Source organism: Cebidichthys violaceus, unplaced genomic scaffold (genome assembly GCF_023349555.1).
Source record: "Cebidichthys violaceus isolate CVI_PGR_0920_01 unplaced genomic scaffold, fCebVio1.0.p SCAF_130, whole genome shotgun sequence".
In the NCBI taxonomy this organism is placed as follows: Eukaryota; Metazoa; Chordata; class Actinopteri; order Perciformes; family Stichaeidae; genus Cebidichthys; species Cebidichthys violaceus.
In genome coordinates, this window is record NW_027176297.1 from 230,873 (window position 1) to 253,534 (window position 22,662).

The 22,662-nt window shown below is 42.6% G+C and overlaps 2 protein-coding genes and 1 long non-coding RNA gene across 3 annotated transcripts; 1 reads left to right on the forward strand and 2 right to left on the reverse strand.

The window, feature by feature from the left end:
- Window positions 1-2,293: 2,293 nt before the first annotated feature.
- Window positions 2,294-15,064, reverse strand: zgc:113054 (uncharacterized protein LOC541322 homolog). Its single transcript, XM_068708023.1, has 11 exons — window positions 14,873-15,064; window positions 14,101-14,290; window positions 13,912-14,003; window positions 11,938-12,170; window positions 11,437-11,673; window positions 11,281-11,355; window positions 10,921-11,137; window positions 8,990-9,198; window positions 7,740-7,812; window positions 5,113-5,230; window positions 2,294-3,544 (listed from the first exon to the last, which is right to left on the reverse strand). Exons 1-11 carry the CDS (start codon window positions 14,886-14,888, stop codon window positions 3,349-3,351), a joined length of 1,656 nt encoding a protein of 551 aa, XP_068564124.1. The 5' UTR covers window positions 14,889-15,064; the 3' UTR covers window positions 2,294-3,348.
- Window positions 15,065-17,769: 2,705 nt separating this feature from the next.
- LOC137870640 (uncharacterized) lies at window positions 17,770-20,457 on the reverse strand. The gene is made up of 3 exons (XR_011102718.1): window positions 20,373-20,457; window positions 20,155-20,232; window positions 17,770-18,078 (listed from the first exon to the last, which is right to left on the reverse strand). It is a non-coding gene; the product is annotated as an uncharacterized lncRNA (long non-coding RNA).
- Window positions 18,536-22,662, forward strand: eevs (2-epi-5-epi-valiolone synthase). The gene is made up of 5 exons (XM_068708024.1): window positions 18,536-18,678; window positions 20,091-20,724; window positions 21,362-21,601; window positions 21,799-22,051; window positions 22,574-22,662. Exons 1-5 carry the CDS (start codon window positions 18,536-18,538, stop codon window positions 22,660-22,662), a joined length of 1,359 nt encoding a protein of 452 aa, XP_068564125.1.

Consider the following 22,662-nt stretch of genomic DNA (forward strand, 5'->3'; position numbering starts at 1 on the left):
CTTAGCTTCTTACCTTTCAAAGGAGACCAGATAAATGCAGATAAGCCTTATGGCTGAGGAGCTATTCGTTTTTTTTCCCAAGTTTGAGTTTTGTTTTGAAGCAAAATAACGATCACATTTTCCATGAGGTAATTAGTCAAATTGAATCATTATGGGCCATTGAGTTAGACATTCACACAGCACCACCAGCCCTTATTAGAAGATAAACGTTGACATTGTCCTCTTGCTGTTGCACAGTCCCACCTCAAGATGATAGCATCAGGAGGCTCAACTCAATTTATAAGGGGGTAACATTTCATCCTCAAACATCTAACTGAGTGGGTATGTAACGGGACGCCATAATCCATCAATAAAAGTGTATTGATATTGTCAAATGTTAATATGTCATCCATAAACCCCTGGGTCCTCTTGTCACCGGGACACAGCCTGCTCAGCAACACACATTGCCTCATCGTGTTGTCCGCCATCGACCCGGGTCTCCCTCTGCTGTAAAATGTTGCTTGCCGTGACAGAGCCGAGCATTAATCAAAGTTGATTTCAAGTGTGAGGGCGCAAGAACCCTTTTTTTTTTTTTCTTTTTTTTCCTGCCGGAGAACTGTTTAGCACAACAGCGCTTTGTACAACAGGGTCCCGCTCAGCAGTGTAATGGTAGCAAAAGGAGGTCATAAATAATGGATTCAAGATCACTTACACTTCATGAAGCAGGCCACTGTACGGCATTCGAGGGGCTATCACATTTTGCTGCTGAAATTATAGATACGGTCCTTTTAGCTGCAATTGTAAAGAAAAACAAGGCCTCCAAGTGGGCTGTGAAAGACTTTAATATGGAGCAAAACATGACAGCGAAAAACAACAGTTTAGCCGCTGAATGATGACTGTGAAAAGTGGACTGTGGGTAAAAGCTGCTTTTGGTCTCAACTGTGTGTTTTTTGCATCCCTTCTGGTAGACTCGTGGATGCAACAATCCCCTTTATTTGCAGCAACTGTCAAAACGAATGAAAAACCCCTTCAGGCTGTTAACTGGGATCTATTTGTCTTCGGTAAAGATTTGGTCCGTAGATGCAAATAGATTTTGTAATTTATCATTTGTAATTTATCATTTATAGTGTTACAGATTCATATTTGCACTTCATTGTCTCTAAAGGCTCCTCCAATCTCCTCTTGAAAAATTATTAGGATTACATTTTTAATGCATTTGAAATGCAACTGTCCACTATCAAACCACTTTTAATTGAAAACACAAGTATTTATTCAGCATTTCTTCGACTGTCTCACACTTTGAGCTGTTTGCACACTAGAATTGGAGAGGTGTGCTTATTTCATGTCACGCACGTAAGACAAGAGTTCACCGTTATTACCTTTAGATGATAGCAAATAATGTGATAACCTCTCGTTGTAACATTGTGTCCTTGTGTCAGTGCTGTGGCTGCCTGTCTTTATACTGCCCCTCAGTGGCAAGATAGGCGAATGGCCCAAAAAAAATAAAAATAAAAAAAGGACAATTTGCCTTTGTGCGAACACATTCTGCAAGACCTTGCATGCACACACTGCGGCAAACTTTGATATTTCGCCATTAAGTATGAGGATAAGAATCCCAATAATTTCTAATGTGCCAATGCAGCTGGAGATAAATAGCACGGAGCAGAGGAGATGATCAGATCTCACTCCATATCTTAATGGGATCCTCTCACACGCCATTCCCATTAATGACCAATCCCTCAATTATGTAAATCAGCGAACGGTCACTAACAGTGAGAAGTTGAAGTTGCTCACATAAACAGCAACAGTGTCACATTGCAGAGGGCGCTAATTGGCCGCTACTTTTCGTATAATTGCAGCGTCTGGGGCCACGTCCTCGGCCGACCTCTCTTTTAAGTATTGTTTTTCAGCGCACAAACAGTTAATGGAGCAATTAAGATGGCGCTCACAAGCACCACTTGTGGGGGACCATTTGACAAGAAAGAGCTGGAGAGAGGCGGACTGGGATGCTGTAAATCCTGCGCGTGGTACACAAGAGTCTTGGAGCAGAGGGAGCGGTGAGTCAAGGTGCGCGATACAACTCACCGGCATCCTTCTCCAATGGCGGTCATCAGTGAACCAATCATTCTGGTGTGATTTACAAGGTGTTGGTACCAACATATACTGTGTAACGGGCAGCAAACACTGCAGCTTATACGTTTCCATTGATCTGGTCAGTCAAAAAAATCCACTTAGAGTTCATGTACGCATGCAAAGAAGTCATGTTTTTGTGCGTCATAATACAAAATGACCATATCCTGAAACAGTGCTATGAAAACAAACTCAATAGACTTCTTCTTTCAGTGGCGTTTAAGACAACAGTAACAGTCACATGTATCACATTTGTTGTGTTTCAGCAGCATTTGAAGTATGAAATAACATCAAGATAACAGACAGCAAAAGTTGTGGCACATTTCAAGGCACAGTAACAGTTTTCCTTCTTTTTTTTTTCCATAGAGATTTTTTCAGAGATTTTTTGGTCTTTTCCATTGTGTGACAAGAAAACTGGCAGCTGTTGTCCCTCTTTGTAGGATTTAACATGATACAGTGTTCATGTGAGGACACACGTGGCAGCAAACTGAACCGATAAGAGAGGCGAAGACAACCATGGGACCTTATTCTGGAAAAAAAAGATATGTCTGGTAGTCAACGGCGAGAGACAAGTCATTGTTCGGTCCCTTTTGAATTGTGCCATGAAATACTCATATGATGTTTGTCAGATTAAAAGACACTTTTGCACGTCAAGAAAGTCTTATTTTGTTATTAAACTGTTGAAGTGTAAGTGACGTCTCTCGCTGAAGCTACAACGCCTGTGCGTTTGGTACCGGGTCGTACTCACACAAACGACGGGTCTTGTTCGTTCTTTTGCTTCCCGGCTGCTACAAAGAGTGGCTGGATAAAACACGTCAGGTAAGATAACAATACTTTTTTTTTTTTTGCAGGGACATAGCCAAGTTACCTAGCTAGTAAAGGCCATGCTGATGCTGAGAGATCACTGATCGGTTTCACGAAAATCGAATTGATACGACAAATCTAAGGTGTTCTTGTCAACTTGTCTTTCGTCATTATTTTCCGAAATAAGGTCCCATTTGGGGACACCGGAAGGGGCGGGACTTTGCCTCTCTACGCAGGACAAAAAGCTACCAGTTATCTCATCACACTACAAAACAGATTTTAACTCTCAAAAAGTTCAACAGATTTAAGCTAGGACTGATGTGAATGTATCAAAAGGAGATAATGTGAATGCCACCTATTTCGGAGACTAATCCCCAGGAGAGCAAAGAGGAAAAGAAAAAAACAACAACTTTTCATCTCTTCATCTACCCCCTTCTACCACAGACTTTGCCCACCGTCTATGACTAAGTTATGCCCTGTCATGTAGTCGGAGGCGTCAGATGCCAAGTAGACCACTGCAGCTTGCAGGTCTGTCACTTGAGCCAGTCTACCAGCAGGGATATCTGACAGCCAGCGCTGCACCAGAGGCCTCAGACTCTCCGAGTGGATGAGAGGGGTGTCAACAATCCCCCTGAAAAGAGAGACGGAGAAAGAGGATGGGAGGGGAGGAGATGGGGGGGGGGAGAGAGAGAAAAAACACAATGAAATCAGAAGGCATCACAGCTCGGAGCCAGGAGTGACAGCGTTGTTTCAGAGCCACCACTTTGGTGACAAAAATAAACCCAATTATCCTTCGAAGAAAGGGCATGGCATGGCATCTCTGATGGTGTTTACCGTGGGACTGCTGGCACATCTCAGGAAGAGCCCACGGGTGTGAGGGGGACTTCTGGCATAATTTGCTCAAGGCCTTTCGGTTAAGCACTTATTACGCGCGACTCATGATTGAAATGTGGTTCAGCGACTCTGATGTTGAGACAGTATTTATGTGGGATTTATAGGAAAACAGGCGTTTGTGTTTTGCGGTCGCACTGGTGTCGAATTCACCGATCCTCGCGACAAATCCAGTTCCCTCCGCTCTCCTACAATGGAAAGGTATCACAGGGCTCACGTTGGAATAAATATGTCAACACGCCCGCCTGCGCCTAATACGAGACGACTTCTGACTCCCTACACAATTGACGTGACAGTGACTAAAAGCCACGCGGCCCGAATCATTGTTCGTCGCATCCTGGCGCCTTGATATGGAATTCCTACATTTGGCTAAATTAGCACTTCCAAGGAGCGTGTGACACCTTGGTTAACATATTCCACCTCAATTATATTTCTCTTCAGCTGCCCTGTTATCTGGAACCTTTGCTGGCAATCAGAGGTACTGTTTTCCCTCAGCCAATTTTGTAGATAATGCAGCTTATCACCGCTGCGGCTAAAGTTGCCAATGGAATCGGGCTCCAGTCAACCTCGTGAGCGCTAATTGTGTCCCCCTTTTTCTTCTTCTTTTTTTTTTATGCATATTTACCGACTGTCACTTCAAAGAAATCAGCGGCCCATTGAGACGACCGGTTAGCGAGGGGGAGAGAGAGAATTGCTTCTGTGCAAATTAAAATTAGCAAACAAGCTGCTGATAAATAAAATGGGAGCGCAGGGGGGGGGGGGGGGGGGCTTTGTTCTGGGGCTGTGACTGGGCCTGGCTCGCCCAGTGCCACCGGACGGATTTGCTCAGGGACGGCTGGGGCTAAGGGATGCTCCACTTAACACACGCACACGCACACGCACACACACACACACACACACACACACACACACACACACACACACACACACACACACACGCAGCCCTTCCTGTGTTCTCCTCCTTTCTTCCCCCTCCTCTTGCTCAGCTTCACAGACAAATAGATACAAACAAGGCGCTATTGTTGCGCCGACACTCGGAGTGAGGTTGCAAATTTGATTCCCTAATTGAATAGAACAATTAGAGCAAGTGTTTGGTTTGATTCATCCCTCAAGACGTCATCTAATTAAGCGCGGATGCATTGTTTGAGGACTTAAATTAGTGCATCGTTTCTCAAATGGGGCTCTTCATATGAAAGCAAAACGCACTAATCGCCACTTTGCCTTGATGCAGCTCAATCCCTTGCAACACTCAAAAAAGGTGTTTTTTGGCACAAGAGAAGAAGAAGGCCGAGAATAGACGACACTCACGGTGAGATGCAGTTGACGCGCACTCCTCTGTCATTCCATTCGGTGCCCAGAGTCTGAGTCAGTTTGACCACTCCAGCCTTGGACGTGTTGTAGGAAAGCTGCTTCTGCGGATGGGGGACTGTGGAAAAAAGGAAAATCAGTTACCCTAAACGGACACAACACAGCGTTTTATAAAGATGACATTCATTAACAATGGTGTGCACTTTCACAATTCTCAGGTGGTCATTTAAAAAGACCTCTCATTTTTAGGAGTAATTTATTTATAACAGAGAGGGGAAAAAAAAAGAAAAAAAGAAGCTTTCTTGCAAAAGCTGACAACATATACATTTTATGTTGCAGCTCCTGCGGTTTCTTGTGGTTACCACATAAAAAGCTCTTCCATTAGCTGCTGGGGACTCTTGAGGACGAAGCCATGTAAAATTAATTGCTTGTAATGTCCAGTTATGCTGTGTTCTCGGCAACAAAAGACAGGGAGCCATTTGTTTGCCTTGACCATCACAGATGCTGCACACTGCATGGGATAACGGGACAGGGGCTCATTTTCCGCTGGTTGATTAATCATCGCAAGGAGGGCTCCAAGTTACATACAACTTTAGTAGTTAACCTCGTCACCCGCCGATCTGACTGCCAAATGGCTTCAGTGTGAGGCCGGGATGATAAATACCGGCCAGCTGCGGAGAGGCAGGGACCGGTCCTGGGGAGACAAAAAAAAAAAAGGCCGCAGCATCCCGCGTACATCGCTCGGATGAAGAAGGGGAGAAAAATGTGCGGGGTGGATATAAAAGTTGGGGGAGAAATGGGATGTAAAAAAAAAAAAAAAAAAAAAAAAATGGGTGGGGCAACAGCACCGTAGCTGAGAGAGCACGCTTTGAGTGGGATTGTGCAGAGTGTGGGCGAGATAGCGGAGGATGGGAAGGTTGGGCCGGGCTGGATAAGGGTAGGCTAGGACCTCAGAGGAGCAGGCGAGGAGGAGCGGAGCCCAGGGCTTACACGCAGATTGAAGGTGAAATCCGACTTATCAGGACAGGAAACACAGCTCAAAATGCCTAACAGCACTAATCCTCGCTCAAGACCTGATGATACGGCCCCAAAATACCATTCAGAAAATGCCTTCATCCTTTAAATAAACCTGCATTGATGTTTTTCGCACGTCTTAAAGAGCAGTAATCCCCAGAGAAGGGAAAAGGGAGGTAGAGGGAGAGCATTCTCCAAAGCCCTCTTTAACATTCACCCTGCTGCTTATTGCCCATTTCAAGTGGGAGAAAACATGCTCTCCATCAGGCACGCCTTTACATTTGAAATTCCTCCGGAGTTCAAATGATGCACTCTTTTCCCAGAATGGCGTGGCTGTTGTAATGTACGCTGCTGTGAAGCCGAGATCTGCGGGTAAGAGTCACACAATCCCTCTGTAAGGTCATCACGCAGCCGAGTGTGATCGTATCAACTTGGATATTTCCTGTCTGGGTGTCTTTGAGCTGCTGGCCGTTATTCAGATAAAAAAAAAAAAAAAAAAATGGTTGATGGTCGGGATTGTGTGTGTAGGGGGTGTTAGTGGGCGCACACACACACACACACACACACACACACACACACACACACACACACACACACACACACACACACACACACACACACACACACACACACACACACACACACACACACACACATTCTATTCAGCAGATGGACAAAAAGCTGTCATTGTGCATTTTAATTGGGCATTTACGGCTGCTTTTTTTTGGGCTTCCACTTGGCTAGAACAGGTCCCATCTGATTACACATTATGACAATATTATAACAGATGTCCAGACCAATAAAGTAAATTCCTGAAGGACTGTACGTAATGTGAGTAATTGATCATTTCTTTTAACGCCGGCCCTCTATTTACCAGCATGCCCCTGCAGTCGGGACCGGCGGCCCATATGGCGCGGCGGTTTACTGGCGATTTGACTATACTGCTGATGAAGTGTTGCTGTTCCTCTGGAGGAACCTGTTGGATAGGGGGGGGGGGGGGGGGGGACAGACATTATACGAGGCTTTTTGCTAGGGCTCTCACTAAACTCTGAAAGTGTCTTCCGCTGTTCAAACAAGGCTGCAGGCACAGGAACCCGCCCCTCCCAAGTTGGACCTCAGGTTGCCTTCCACATCCTCCAGACAGCTCCGCAGAGAGGGGATGTTTATTATGATGCAAAAGCGCCTCGCCGACACGCAATCACCGACACTTTCCTGCTACGCTTACCGTACGCGGGGCCGGATGCATCGCTATACAACAGTTTAACTGGGGTAAAAGTTGCAAAGGAGAAGAGCCGGTTAATCCTGTTTGAAAAGTATTGAATATATATCTTTTTTTTCCCCTTATTCCAACCACCGTAATGGTCCAAAGTCAGTTCTGACGACTTTATGTCTGAGGATAAAAACTATTTCATGTGATGTGTACTCTCTCACATAGCTCTGCACAGCACAAATGTATTTAACTCTCCCTTCCTCCCCTTCCTCCCCCTCCCCCTCCCCCCCCTTTCCTCCTCCCCCTCCTCCTCTCGACCCAACTCTCCACGCCAAATGGAGAGATTAAAAGCAGACATGGAGGGGCTCCAGAGAGAAGGTGGGGGAATAGAATCATCACTCACCTATTAGACTGGCCATGGAGGCTGTGTTGATAATCTTGCCGTATCCTTGCTTCAACATCACTCGACCTGCTGCCTAAGGCGAGGATTCGGGGGGGAAGAGGCACATTAAACACCTTATTATGGCACTGATATGCTGCCATAAGCCGGAGCATGGATCAACACAAAAACATGTAGTTTATCCTCAGACAGAAATAGTGGTTAAACAACATTTGGGTGGCAGGGCGTATTTTATATATGTATATATATATATAAAAATACACACACACACACACACACACACACACACACACACACACACACACACACACTCACACACACTTAGTTTAGGATTTATTTTAGTCACAACAGAGCAGCTAAAGCTGATTGGATCATAAGTAATTAGGTCATACTCCGACTAGTTCTGACAGAAACAAACGTAATCATTTTGGTTCTTTAGGCATTAGTTTCTCTCGCAAATTGATGGCAAATATAAACATATGAATATTTAGGATTGAAATTCAATCAAATTCTCCATTTTTTATTTTAAATACAGCATGCATAAATGTAATTGTGTAAATATGAAAACACATGGAGCTCTGTGGCCTTGCATCATTTGCACCTGCTGAGCAGTGTGTTGATGTCCAATGAAAAACATGCATCTCCAAAAAAAAAAAATTGGTGATTTTGACGTTTTTGGATAAAGCAAAAGGATTAATTGTTCCTTTGTGAGTTAAGAAAATTCTGCTGCTTCCAAAACTATAAATACCATTTAAAAACCTATTGTACTACAGAGAAGCACATTGTGTTTTTTCTCAACTTGTGGTTTAATAACTTTCTCATAACAAAGTTGATGTGATCTATAGAAAAACAAATGCCTCTATCTCACACACACACACACACACACACACACACACACACACACACACACACACACACACACACACACACACACTTTTCTACATCTGCTTCATATGTTGCTGTGTGTTAAAGACCAAAGTTAAGTCTGATTCTGCACAATTATTCCAGCATAAGCAAAAGATATCCTGAGTGTCTCATTGTTTTATTGAATTGCAACATCGAGCGTCGGTCCATAACATTCAAAAGCTCTTTTTAATAATACTATGATTTTTTTCTCATCTGTCTGATATTTGTTTGGTGCACATTTGCATCTAATTTTACAGCAGCATGTGACTTGCGTGAAGACACCATTTTAGGAGTTAACCCATGAAAATAAATGAAATGCAACAGGGAATGAAGCTGGTGATACACACCTGACAGCACATGAAAGTCCCCCTCAGGTTGACGTTGAAGGTTCGGTCCCACTCCTCCAGACTGGTGTCTTCACTGGCCGAGTTCATGTTGATGCCGGCGTTGTTGCAGGCGACGTGGATCGCCCCCCATTTGGAGACGATGCTGTCGATCATCCTCTGAACATCATCCGGTTTGCCAATGTCAGCTGTGATCGAGATGGCAATGATGCCTGTATCCAAAAACATGAAATACTGTTTACATCTTGTAGCATTACGCATGATACAAGCAGCTTCTATCCATGGACATTTAAGAGGTTCATTTTAGAAATTACAAGTTATGAAAAATACAATTTAAGATGGTTTTGCTTTATTTATTTTGTGCGTAGAACATGCCATTCTTAAAGAGGAAATTAAAAGGGGAAAAATGACACGTATATGGGTTCAGAGGAACATGTTTAACCTAACACATATTTTATGCTTTAGTATGCTGCCACCTGCTGGCCAAACTGGAGCACACTCACAGTTTATGACATTTGGCAAGTGAACAAACCCAGTTTGCGTGAATTCACGTCCTGATTGAAGATGTGCTGGTGTTCTACCAGTTATTGCTCGAGTGCTGAGAGGACCATTTGTCCATCTGTCGCTGCAGATGGACCGCTTTCACCAGTTTAACGTGAAAATAATTAGAATGACTCATTTAGACTCAGGAGTCTTGAGGTTGACAGTTTTCTACTTTCTGCATTCCTGTTTAGTTACATGTAAGACATTATGTAAATTATGACCAGATGTAGGATCTTTGAATGTGCATCATACACAACCGAATCTACACTAATAACTAAATGATTACAAGATACACTCCCTGATTTAGTTGTAGTGTCAATTACATCTAGAAGCAGAGAGCTGTGTCCATTTGCCACAAATCACGTTTTTGTTTTTGTTGATTAAAAAGTTTCTGAAATTCAAAACAAAAAAAAAGTATTTAAAATTTGAGAAAAGTACTTTTTTATTGTTAATTTAAGATTGTAAAAATTGCAATAACTTCAAAAGGGCACTGTGAGAAGTATGTTTTGAAAAATAATATTTCAATTACAGGAAAATTAAACTTCAAAAAGGAAGCTAAAGCTTAGTACTCATGTAGTTTTCTTTATGCAACGCTAGAAAAAGAGAACTACACAGTAGAATCCACACCAAATGAACTAGAGAGTATTTTACTGGGAGCAGACAACTTGCAAGTAGAGCTGTAACTTTAAGGACGTTAATTGATTAATCGATCTATTTTGATAGTTGATTAATTGTTTAGGTAATTTCTTTTTATGGCCAAAATGACAAATATTGTTGCTTTCCAACATTTTAAAAGTGAGAATGTTCCGCTTTTGCTTATCTTGAGAATGACCGTGAACGGAATATCTTTGAGCTTCAGGACTGAGAATCAATCATCATTATTTTATCATGTTTTACATATAAAGATTAATCAAGAAAACAATCAGCAGATTAAATACATTTAGTTGCGACCCTATTATTAGTTTCCTCAAATCAAGAAGTAAATGTGCGGTCATGCCAAAATGAGTGCAACTGTGTGACAAGTCTACTGAAAACCTTGACCCCATTGCAGGGCCTAGCGTGTTGTAAAGCCTCCGCTTAGTCTATGTGAAGAGAGTTACTGAGTCTAAAGAGCTGCAGCTCGTACTTAAAGGGAGCAGTGTGCAAGATTTAGTGGCATCTAGTGGTGAGGTTGTAGATTACCGAAGCCCCCTGAACTGAATGCCCCTCCGCTCACCCCTCCCTTCCCAAGCAGGATGGAGGTTGCCTTCAGGTTGCGTACAAATTTTGTGAAGGGCCCTTCAGCCAGAGTTTGGTTTGTCCTGGACTTTTGTAGAAACATGGCGGACTCCGTATATATACACACACACACACACACACACGGGCCCTTTGTTGCGTCAACACCCCCTTACCTTTGAGGAGGAGCTCCTCGGTCACCGCCTGGGCTTTATCTCGGTCCAGGTCTACCACGGCCACCTTCGCGCCGGCCTCCCCCAGGGCGTGGGCGAATGCGCGGCCTATGCCCTGCCCAGCACCCGTCACGTAGGCCACCTGTCCATCGAGACGCATCCGATCGAGGATGGGGCGCCCCGTGACCCCGCGGAAAACTTCGTCGTCTGTTATTTTACTCTATATAAAACATAAACAAGATAAGCGGACGCGATCTGCGAGAATGAGGCTGATCAGAGAAAATCCTCAGTGGAGGTGGGACGATCCCACATCTGTACTGTTGGGTCATGGGGGTTAGATCACTGGGGTTATCTAAACAGTACCTGTGTCCTTGAGCACTCGGAGGCCACAGATACCCGGCGGATAACGCTGATGCCATCTCGAAGAGGGATAATGACCTTTAAAACAAGAGGGACACTGTTACAATACCTCCAAAAACAGTGACTAAAGACACACACAGCAGCATGTTTGAATCGTACCTGCTCCACGCGCGGATCGTCACAGACGAACTGGTTGAATTTTCTGAGCGCCAGTCCGTTGCTATCCGTCGTGTCTTTAAGATAAACTTTGGCTTTGAACAGCGAGTTATCGACACATATGACCCCTCGCAATTTCAGCAGACTGTTGTCCAGAATAAAGTTGTAGTAGTTGATGTAATTGTCCTTGTCAGCGTCAATGAAGACCATGTCAAACTGCTCACCTGCGGCAGCCAATTCCTGGAAGAGACAGAGAGTTATTACAAAACTGGCCGTGTGAAAACCAGTCTGTTAACTTATTAACACCAAAATAAAAAAAGGAAAGAAGAAGAGTCAGTGTTAACCCTTGCCTGCTCTCATTATGCAAAGCACCCAACATACCACACAGTACCTACAATTGTGTGAAAAAGGGTAAAGTGCTAAATAAATCTATTATTTCATTTTTTGCAAAATGCTCCACTTTGTTTTCCGGAGCATCTTTAAAAGATGGACAGGTTCCCTCACCTTTAGGGTTTCCATGGCGGAGCCAGTCCTGACAGTGATCTTCCTGCCATGTGGAGACTTGTCAAAAATGGGCTGAGCGAAGTCTTTGAGGTACGGCTCCAACTCGCAGGCGACTAAGCAGCCGTCGTCGGGAAGCCCTTCAGCCATCGACAGCGCACCGTAGCCGGTGAACATCCCGATCTCCAGAACCCTCTTAGCTTGACTCATGTGGATCAGCATCTTCAGGGTCTGGCCTGGTCAAAAAAAACCAAAAAAAACACCCGAGAGCAAGTTATCACAATACTGTAAACCACTGAATGTACAGTTGTGGTCAAAAGTTTACATACACTTGTAAAGAACATAATGTCATGGCTCTCTTGAGTTTCCAGTTATTTCTACAACTCTGATTTTTCTCTGATAGAGTGATTGGAACAGATACTTCTTTGTCACAAAAAACATTCATGAAGTTTGGTTCTATCATGACTTTATTATGGATTAACAGAAAAAGTGACAAAATCTGCTGGGTCAAAAATATACATACAGCAACATGAATTAGCAATTTTGGTGACTTAGAAAGTTGTGTCAATGAAATGAGCTTCATAGCATGGCCTCTTAACTTCTTGTGAGTGATTATGAGTGACTACAGCTGGTGACTTCTCTGAGGCCATTAAATAGGGCTCATTGGATACAAACGCCCACAAACGCTACAATGGGAAAGTCAAAGGAGCTCAGCATGGATCTGAAAAAGCAAATCATTGACTTGAACAAGTCAGGAAAGTCACTTGGAGCCATTTCAAAGCAGCTGCAGGTCCCAAGAGCAACAGTGCAAACAATTGTTTGTAAGTATAAAGTGCATGGCACTGTTTCGTCACTGCCACGATCAGGAAGAAAACGCAAGCTATCACCTGCTGCTGAGAGAAAATTGGTCAGGAGGGTGAAGAGTCAACCGAGAACCACCAAAAAGCAGATCTGCCAAGAATTAGAAGCTGCTGGAACACAGGTGTCAGTGTCCACAGTCAAGCGTGTTTTGCATCTCCATGGACTGAGAGGCTGCCGTGCAAGAAGGAAGCCCTCGCTCCAAAAGCGGCACCTTAAGGCTCGACTGAAGTTTGCTGCTGATCACATGGACAAAGATAAGACCTTCTGGAGGAAAGTTCTGTGGTCAGACGAAACAAAAATCGAGCTGTTTGGCCACAATGCCCAGCAATATGTTTGGAGGAGAAAAGGTGAGGCCTTTAACCCCAAGAACACCATGCCTACCGTCAAGCACGGTGGTGGTAGTATTATGCTGTGGGGCTGTTTTGCTGCCAATGGAACTGGTGCTTTACAGAGAGTAAATGGGATAATGAAGAAGGAGGATTACCTTCAAATTCTTCAAGATAACCTAAAATCATCAGCCCGAAGGTTGGGTCTTGGGCGCAGTTGGGTGTTCCAACAGGACAATGACCCCAAACACACATCAAAAGTGGTAATGGAATGGCTAAATCAGGCTAGAATTAGGGTTTTAGAATGGCCTTCCCAAAGTCCTGACTTAAATCCCATTGAGAACATGTGGACAATGCTGAAGAAACAAGTCCATGTCAGAAAGCCATCAAATTTAACTGAACTGCACCAATTCTGTCAAGAGGAGTGGTCAAAGATTCAACGAGAAGCTTGCCAGAAGCTTGTGGATGGCTACCAAAAGCGCCTAATTGAAGTGAAAATGGCCAAGGGACATGTAACCAAATATTAGCACTGCTGTATGTATATTTTTGACCCAGCAGATTTGATCACTTTTTCTGTTAACCCATAATAAAGTCATGAAAGAACCAAACTTCATGAATGTTTTTTGTGACAAAGAGTGATTGGAACAGATACTTCTATCAGAGAAAAATCAGAGTTGTAGAAATAACTGGAAACTCAAGAGAGCCATGACATTATGTTCTTTACAAGTGTATGTAAACTTTTGACCACAACTGTAATAGCGACGTAGCAGCACGCATGCAAATGTCCAACCTTCAACATGTCCAGTGATGCACTCCTTAGGAAGGCGGAATAGAGTTTTGCCCTCCTTGTGCACTTGATCCCAGTCATGGGAGATGGTTTTTCTACAATTAAGAGTGAAAGACAATATCAACAAATGTTATCTCACACCGTAGTCCTTTTGAGCTGCAGAGGAGCATGTGCATGGAAGCCAAAACATACTTATAGAGCTCTGCCAGAGGCTCGCTTTCCCGTGTGCTCATTTTCTCCAGGTAGTCATCCAGGCCGCTGGCTATGTCCAGAGCCTTCTGCAGCTGGCTTGTCAACTCCTCCGACACGTTGCCGCTTGCTTTGGCTACCTCCTTGGCTCTTGCCAGGAGATCCACGAGGATTTCCACTGGGGTGTCGGGAACTTTGAGTGGGGTTAACATAGTGTGATTTTAGTACTACTACATTTTAGTACTACTCTTTACTGCTCCAGGAAATAAGATGTAAGGGGTGTGGTACTATAAATCATAATAACATAAATCAATTTCTCAATTGTCTCACGAGTTGTTTAGTCTGTGAATGAAATACCTAAACGTGACATCATCAAATAGACAAATTATATCAATGAGAACAAAAATCATAATATTTTAACCTACATTATTCCAAACACGATTTAAAATAGTATGCATCTTAATAGTGAGCGCATATTCAACCCCACTAAATTATGCGCACACAGAGACATTTTTATGTATTTATTTTACATCATTCTAAACATTTTTTTTTCCAGCGTTTTCTTATGACCACGAGCTACAGAACTACAGACAGCGAGGTTGCTGTGGAAGGCAACTGTCTGCCGGGTGTTTAACACTTGGTCTGACACATGAGGCGCAGATTCACACGGGACTCCGCTGGAGTTTGGTTCCTCGAGTCATGAAACTCGTTACGCTCGTATGATATTTACTCTGAACCCCCGTTGCAGCCATAATTAATAAACAAGGTTCCTTACCTTTTTCGGCGAGCATGGTGCGCGTTTGTGGGCGTGACGAATTCGGCAGCTGTCACCCACAGTGGAAGCAGCTCGAGACGTGGCGGCAGACTTTCTGTTATATCACTACAACTATGCAAATTGTTGAGATGAGGGGGCGCGGCCAGTGTCTTGCACAACGGGCGAAAAAACGAAAATGAGCCAAAAAGCACGTGAGAGAGCCACGGTTACAAAATGTGTCCCCCCAGTTCTCTAGGGGTGAAGGTTGAGTTCAAAATACGACCCCTTTTCCTAATTTTGAATAACAACGTGTTGGGGTCCTAGGGTCCGGTCAAAAGAAACCCAATTGCTGCCTGTGCAGTTATAATAGATACAATAGAATACATAGATACATGATTGCTGTGGGTTCTAATTTAAAGTATCAGGGGGGTTAGGGAGAAGGAGACAGATGCAGCAGACACACATTTCCTCATTGGCTCAGTTTTAGTTGTACACAATATGCATGTTATATATCTTTCTGAAAATTATAATATTTGTTTGTTCTAATAATGCTTTGAGAACAAATACATTCACATTTTTGCTATGATGACTGTTTTCTTACAGTAGTTTATTCTGTCCATAGCACTTTGTATCTTACATGTGTCGGTAGGATGAGGGTTGAATGGTGCAAGAAGCACGGAAATAATTTTAAACCAAACTTTCAAAATTATAAAAAAAATTTAAGAAAATGAAGTTCACCGACAACGGTTGAACAGTTTACAAGCACTGTGTGTGTTTATGAAATAAAGATGTTGCATGCACACCGTTTCATTTTCATGATTTTTTTTGCAAGAAACAACTGTACAGCGTTCAATATCAGACGGTCAGCCGCAGCAGAAGTTTACCACCAGCAGGCTAACAAGCAGTTTTTGGAAAGGCAGCAAGCACGGATTAAAAACCTGCAGGCCTGAGCTGGGTACAAACACACCGACACTGGAACAACTTAGAAGCAATTTTGAAGAAAACTATAATTTCCTTGCATGATGGTGCATGATGTTGCTTGTCAACTGTAGTGGCACTCCTACATCAACTGTGTAAAACGTCTGGTGAAACGAAATGTGTTGGAATGTAGGCTAAAAGGTTTGACCTACTTAAAGGGAAACTTAGCAGATTTTCAAGAGGCTTTGCATCATTTCAACGTGGGTGTTATGTTCAAATGGACAATGTTCGGCTTCACTACGTGTTACCTAAACAGGCTTAATTGCTGAAAATTGTCAATTAAAGAATTTTGTCTCTCAAGAGCAGCTAACTGTTGCATGTTATTCAAATCACAAATCAAAACCCACCTCTACAGAACTGCTTTTAATGTGTGACGAATGTGTGTTCTATGTTTTTAGTGTTTAGCTTTTTTTATGATGATTTCAATGTTTGTAAAGTGTCTTTGAGAATTTTGAATATATAAATAAAATGTATTATTATTATAATTATTATGTAGCCAAAAGCTGAATTAATAATTGATTGATTTGTTTGGCTACTATGGAGCAGTGGAACAAGCTGTAAACATTTAAAAAAAATTTGCCTTAAAAATGATGTAACACATGTTAGTTGCTTATTTAAACATGGGCAACATTAGCTTTCACGAGGAGTCATGTTTCTGTATGACAAACGATAATCTCTTTTAAAATAGCCATAAATGCTCCGTATAACCAATGGGGACAGCGGTCAGTGATACTTCTCTGTCGGTTTCTCACTATGAGCAACCCATTTCACACACAGTCATTTGATCTACTGTTATAAACTGTATTGTGCAACATCAGCCATTAGCCAACATTAGACGGTATCTAAAATATTCTAAAACATTTCTGACAAGGGAGATGTGAAGAGTCTAGGTATGATAAGGAAATAGACAATGGCATCAAATGGTGACCTTATCTCACCATACTGGGTCAACGAAAGCTGTTTTATAATCTCTGGCTTCTCTTTTCATCCGTATTGTTTTACAACATTGAGCTGAAGACCGTACTGTATGCTGGCACCAGCTGTGTAAAGCTAAAAACTGCATCATTTAAATATACAAGATGTGAGATTGGGAGCATTTCTAACGCCTCTCAACATGGCAAACGGATAACACTGCTCAGGTACACATTACTATATCTTTACAGAGCAAATTGTTGTTATTAATGCGCTGAATGTTGTATAATGTTCTGTTAAAGCGATTTGATACTAAGATCATTTAACTTTTTCCAAAAAGATTTTTTACACGATGACACTTGTTCAGCAGGTTGATTATTAGAGACGGCTGCAGAGCTCAGGCATGTAGCCAAGATCAGACAATTCTGCAGATAAAGAAAAGTTCATCCATGTTTTTTTTATTGCAAAGCACTTTATTCTGGTGTTAACAAGCAAAACCTCCAACAACTGCAACTTATACAAAAGAAAACCTGAACCTGAAACGTGTCGTTTATCTGACACGGTCCACCTTTACCTAACTTATCCCTTAATTTCCTGAAAGGACGGCCCCAAACAGGTCATTCAAAAAAACGTTCCTACACTGAATGTTAATTATTATGATTATTATTTACACATATATACATTTGAATAGGAATGCCAGAATTCGCCTCAGGCCTTTTGCAGTTTGTCAACGGTTGACAACCTGCAAGTTGAGGCCTGTCATGGGGATGACTGGGGGGCAAACGCAGTCACCTGTTTTTGGCTGAATTTCAGTAAAGCAGGGTATAGCCCTCCAAAAGTCTGACATAATGAGTGGGTGAAGTAACACCAATGATAGAAATGAGTGATGAAGTTTACTCTACGTTGCGTTTTTTCCCCATTGGCTTATTCTTTCGTCTCCGCCTCCACAATAAATCATCTGATCCACTTCATGTACGTCCAGCTGTTGGTGTTGCGCAACGCGTTTGTTGCTCAATCTCGACCCAGAAAGTCTCATTTGAGATATTTAGGATGAGCTCTAAAATATAATAATATAATTTGTTTTGGTATAAGTTTATATTTTGGAACAAGGCTAGGTTTCCACCTGGTCTTGTTCACTCAGGAGATATTTAAAGCACTACTCCATCAGTTACTGTGTCAAAGTTCAGCTCTTTGGTATTTTTGAGGCTAGGGTTGTTGGTATTTTTGGACAAGGACTGCAAGGCTCTGTCCAATCAGTCAAGTTTGGATTAGCACCGCACTGTCGTCAGTTGCAAGTGGGAATGCGATTCTGCAAAGAAGTGCAGTGGAGAGAGAGGCTGAGACAAAGAGGACAGGAGGAAAAAGAGTAACAACTTTAAATGAAATCACATGAGATAAAATAACGGTTATGTTTTACATACATATCACACACTCATTTTCATGGATGTACTTCATTACTCCAAATTAAAGTTGAAGACATTTTCCCTATGTAAATGTAATATGCAAATATATATATATTTATAGCATGACATTTTCTTGAGCATGTGCACATTTATCTTCATTTTATGAATGGCAAGTTACGTGTGTTATGAGTACTAAATAATCTCACAGTTACACAAAAAAATTGTATAACGATGAACACGTGGAAAGCCTACAGAATGACGATGCCCCTCCCATGGTAAAGGGTTGTCCTCTAAATGCTGTGGTCTATTTAAAGAGTCCTGTAGTATGGATTCCCATTAAGGCTGTGGCTAACTCTGTTCACCCCTGTAAGGTACACTGACCACCACGATAATGGGAAAGGTTCATCTTAAAGAGAATGATACCAAAGAAAAGCAAACTGAGTTTAGTTTACTGCGTGTCAAAAGTGCCTGGAAGTGTAAACTGGGAAAGAAGGTCAATAAAGACACTGCTGACTGTGTGTCTGCTGCAAAAATGTGAGTATAACAGTAGTCTTTAGCATAATTTGATTTAAAAAAAAGTATGATGCAAGTATCCTCTTTTTTGTTTTATATTTATTGGCTTGATAGTACTGCCTGACGCACGGTGACGTAGTTTCATGATTATGAAATGTGGTTGCTCAAACGACAAGCATGGCTCAACGTGTATGACTAATCTATATAGTCTGTAAACTTAAACAAATATGTTATGCAAAATTGCGTGAACATTTTAAATAAAACCTATTTTATGTAATATGGAGTCAGAAAACTGAGGTCAAAGTGTATTGCAGTCTATTCAGGAATCAAGATGTAGAGATTCAAATGTATCGCTTTAGTAGCAATCTTTTATTTCAAGTTTTTATTCGTCACATACTGAACATATCTCTACTTCGAGCTATTGTGATGTTGTAGAGTGGGGTTTGGTGGAAAAGGCAGAGAAGCAGTTACAGTGTTGTTGTGCAACTGAACTACTAAGTTAAGGTTAGGGAAAAGTTGTGGTTGTAGTTAAGGAAAGGAAAGTTGCCTTTGTGGCAACTAATTAATCTGGTAGGAGATAGCCTTTGAGCTGGGGTCTCCAGAGTCAATGTCACAGGCTGTGTAGTACCAATCATCCTTGACCTCTGACCGTGAGAGGTTTTGCACCCATCACTTTTGACACAGTACATCATTCTACACCACTTTCATAATTCTTTTCTTTCAAAAAGCATTCCAGTTCCATTGTCCTATTTTGAGACTTGAGGGTATTTTCACAAGAAGCTAGTTTGTCAATTTGATACGGAAAACTACCAGACGTTAGGGAAACTAAATTAGCTGTCAATCAACTTAACACTTTTAGAACATTAGGGTCACGTGTAGGAGTTGGAGGGAAAACTAGATTTTGCCATGAACCCGCCCAAGTTGTGTTGTGTATGTGACCTAAATACCTTTGCAGGAACTGCAAGAGAGAAGATGGCAATCTACAGATGATGTGTGTTAAAAAATAACGCAAAGGGATTGGGTGGAAATCTATCTATCAGAAATAAAGTAATCTATTATGAAAGCACTGTTGACCTCTCTATTCTGTGAGTTTGAGAGAAGAATATAACTTGTTTATTCTGCTGCTTGCTTCCAGCTAAAACAAGGACATGGAGTCTCGGAGGCGCTGACGTCTGTTTTGTCTTCATAAATTGGAAATAATACATCCTGTGCATCTTTTTCACTATTATAGTAACATCAGTGTGTTGAAGGCTTTTGTATTAAACCCCATTAGTTTGAGCTAATGAACTGGCAATAGAGTGTATGAAGTGCAATACATTGACAAAAACAGAAAAAAGGACTTGAAACCCCCCCCCCCCCCCCCCCCCCATCTACAATAACTGTAACCCATGCCATTATAATGAATATTTTTGTTTATGTGTTTTGTGTGGCAGCTATGAGAGCATCACAGAACAGGGCACCAGTTGGACAGTGGTCACCCCCATCGTCTTTACTTACAAGGTGACTGAGACCCGGCACTTGCTGGACCCAAGCAACAAAACCCTCCTGCTGGGCCACATCACCGACCCGCAGCAGCTGGAAGACATTCAAAAATCAAACAAGCCAATCAAACGCTTCGTGGTCGTTGACCAGGAAGTCTACAAAATCTACGGTACCAAGCTAACTGAATATTTAGAGGCCAACAATGTCATGTACAAGATCTTGTCTCTACCCACCACTGAGGAGAACAAATCCATGAAAATGGCCTTGAAGATCCTGGAGGAGGTCAACAACTTCTCCCTTGACCGCCGCACCGAGCCCATCATTGCCATTGGTGGCGGGGTGTGCCTGGACATAGTGGGCCTGGCTGCCTCACTCTACAGAAGACGCACCCCTTACATCAGGGTCCCAACCACACTGCTCTCCTACATCGATGCCAGCGTGGGAGCAAAGACGGGGGTTAACTTTGCAAATTGCAAGAACAAGCTGGGCGCCTACATTCCACCAGCCGCAGCCTTCCTTGACCTGTCCTTCATACAAACTGTTCCACGACGCCACATCTCCAACGGGCTAGCAGAGATGTTAAAGGTACGGTAAAGTCCCTAAATGTGGAATATTTACCTTAAAGTTGATACAAACTGAAGAATGATAACTCCAGTATCAACGTGATCATCAGCTTATAACATGACGTGCTTCACAACAATGTAAATGCTATTATTACTAACATTATAATTGTGCAAGTGTACAAAGTGGTAGGTTCCTGACTGTATGGGTGTATCCAAGTGCACCTGCTATTTTGGTTCAGGTGAAGAAGTTTCCAACACATTTTCACACCCAACTCGCCAAATACCGGCGCTTGGTCAGTGCCCCTCGGCGTCTGATACCGATTAAACCCACGTTGGAATTTATTTTTGAAAAGTGACTGTATGCATGTAAAAAAGCGGAAATTGACACGTAATCCCTGCCCCATCCAAAACTGGCTTCTAGAGGGTTAACTACAGCATTTTAGTTTTAAGCGTCTAGGGCCACTGATCAAGCGTTGGTATTTGACAGTTTGAGCATGAGAATGTGTTGGCACTTTTACAAATACCATTTACAGAACGTCAACTAATCCATGAGTCACCAAAGGTTTCCAATCACATTGACAGTTGCATCTCTGACGGATGAAGTGAAGTTATTTTTCGTGTTTGATCTGCTCATTGGAGTTTTCTTCGTGCTCTTGCAGATGGCCTTGATGAAACACAGAGGCCTCTTTGAGCTTCTTGAGACACACGGCCGCATGCTGTTGGACACTAAATTCCAGGCGGACAACAGCGTGTACGACCACAACTGCTTACAGGCTGCATCGCAAGCGACTCGTGTAGCCATTGTAACCATGCTGGAGGAGCTGGCCCCAAACCTTTGGGAGGATGACCTGAACAGACTGGTGGACTTTGGCCACCTTATTAGCCCAGCATTAGAAATGGTAATTGATTCCTCATGGCAAACATAGCTAAACACTTTTCATACAGTCTATTATTCATAAAGTATATTGTATCTATAGCATGTATTTGATTCTATGTGAGTCCATAACACTGGTGAGATTGTATAAGGTGTTCATTCCTTTTTGGTGACAAATATCCACATGCTCACATTATCTTTGTCTCTCTCTTTTGAATACAGAAAGTTCTCCCATCTCTGCTGCATGGTGAGGCAGTGAACATTGACATGTCGTACATGGTTTACGTGTCCAAGGAGCGTGGTCTTTTGACGGAGGACGAAAAGCAACGGATCATCAGCTGCATGGTGGGCCTGGAGCTGCCCGTCTGGCACGAGGCGTGCACCATGGAGCTCATACAGAAGTCTCTGCAGGACAGGCTGAAGCATTCCGGAGGCCTGGTCAGAATGCCTCTGCCTGTTGGTCTTGGGGAAGCGGGTAAGGATCACTTAAACTGTTGCTCAAGAGCAACCAGGAAGTCAAAACTCTTGGTGCCTGTGAAGCCTAGAATACAGCACAAGTCAGCGTGTCCTTGCAAAATAGGTAGCGCTGGAAGCTTGGTGACATAGCAACTACTTATGGGGCTACTTATGGCGAACTACTGTGCAGCATGCTAGCTAACGTACAGGCAGTAGCATGCCACAATAGTTTGTCAGCCCGCATTAGCATGCTGCATGTCAAAGTCTCCCCCTCCACAATAGAGACAGAGGTCTTATCCTGTCTTCAACTATGATGGTAATCCCTCACTTTAACTATGAACGTATACTTGCCTAAACATGAAAGAAGTACTGCCGGTGTGTTTTCACCCTAAAGAAAGGCACCAGATTAGCTCGTATTTGTTCTTTTTTGAATGCAAGGACAACCAACTTATGAGCTAGTTCTTATATTATTCAGACTTCATGTAATATATTTATGGTATATTTAAAGCATTTTTCTTTGCTCTCCTTTCTTTCATTGCAGACATTTTTAATGACACATCTTGTGAGATCCTGCACAACGCTTTCATGAAATGGTGTGATGAGCTCAGCGGTTCCTCTGACAGCAACTGA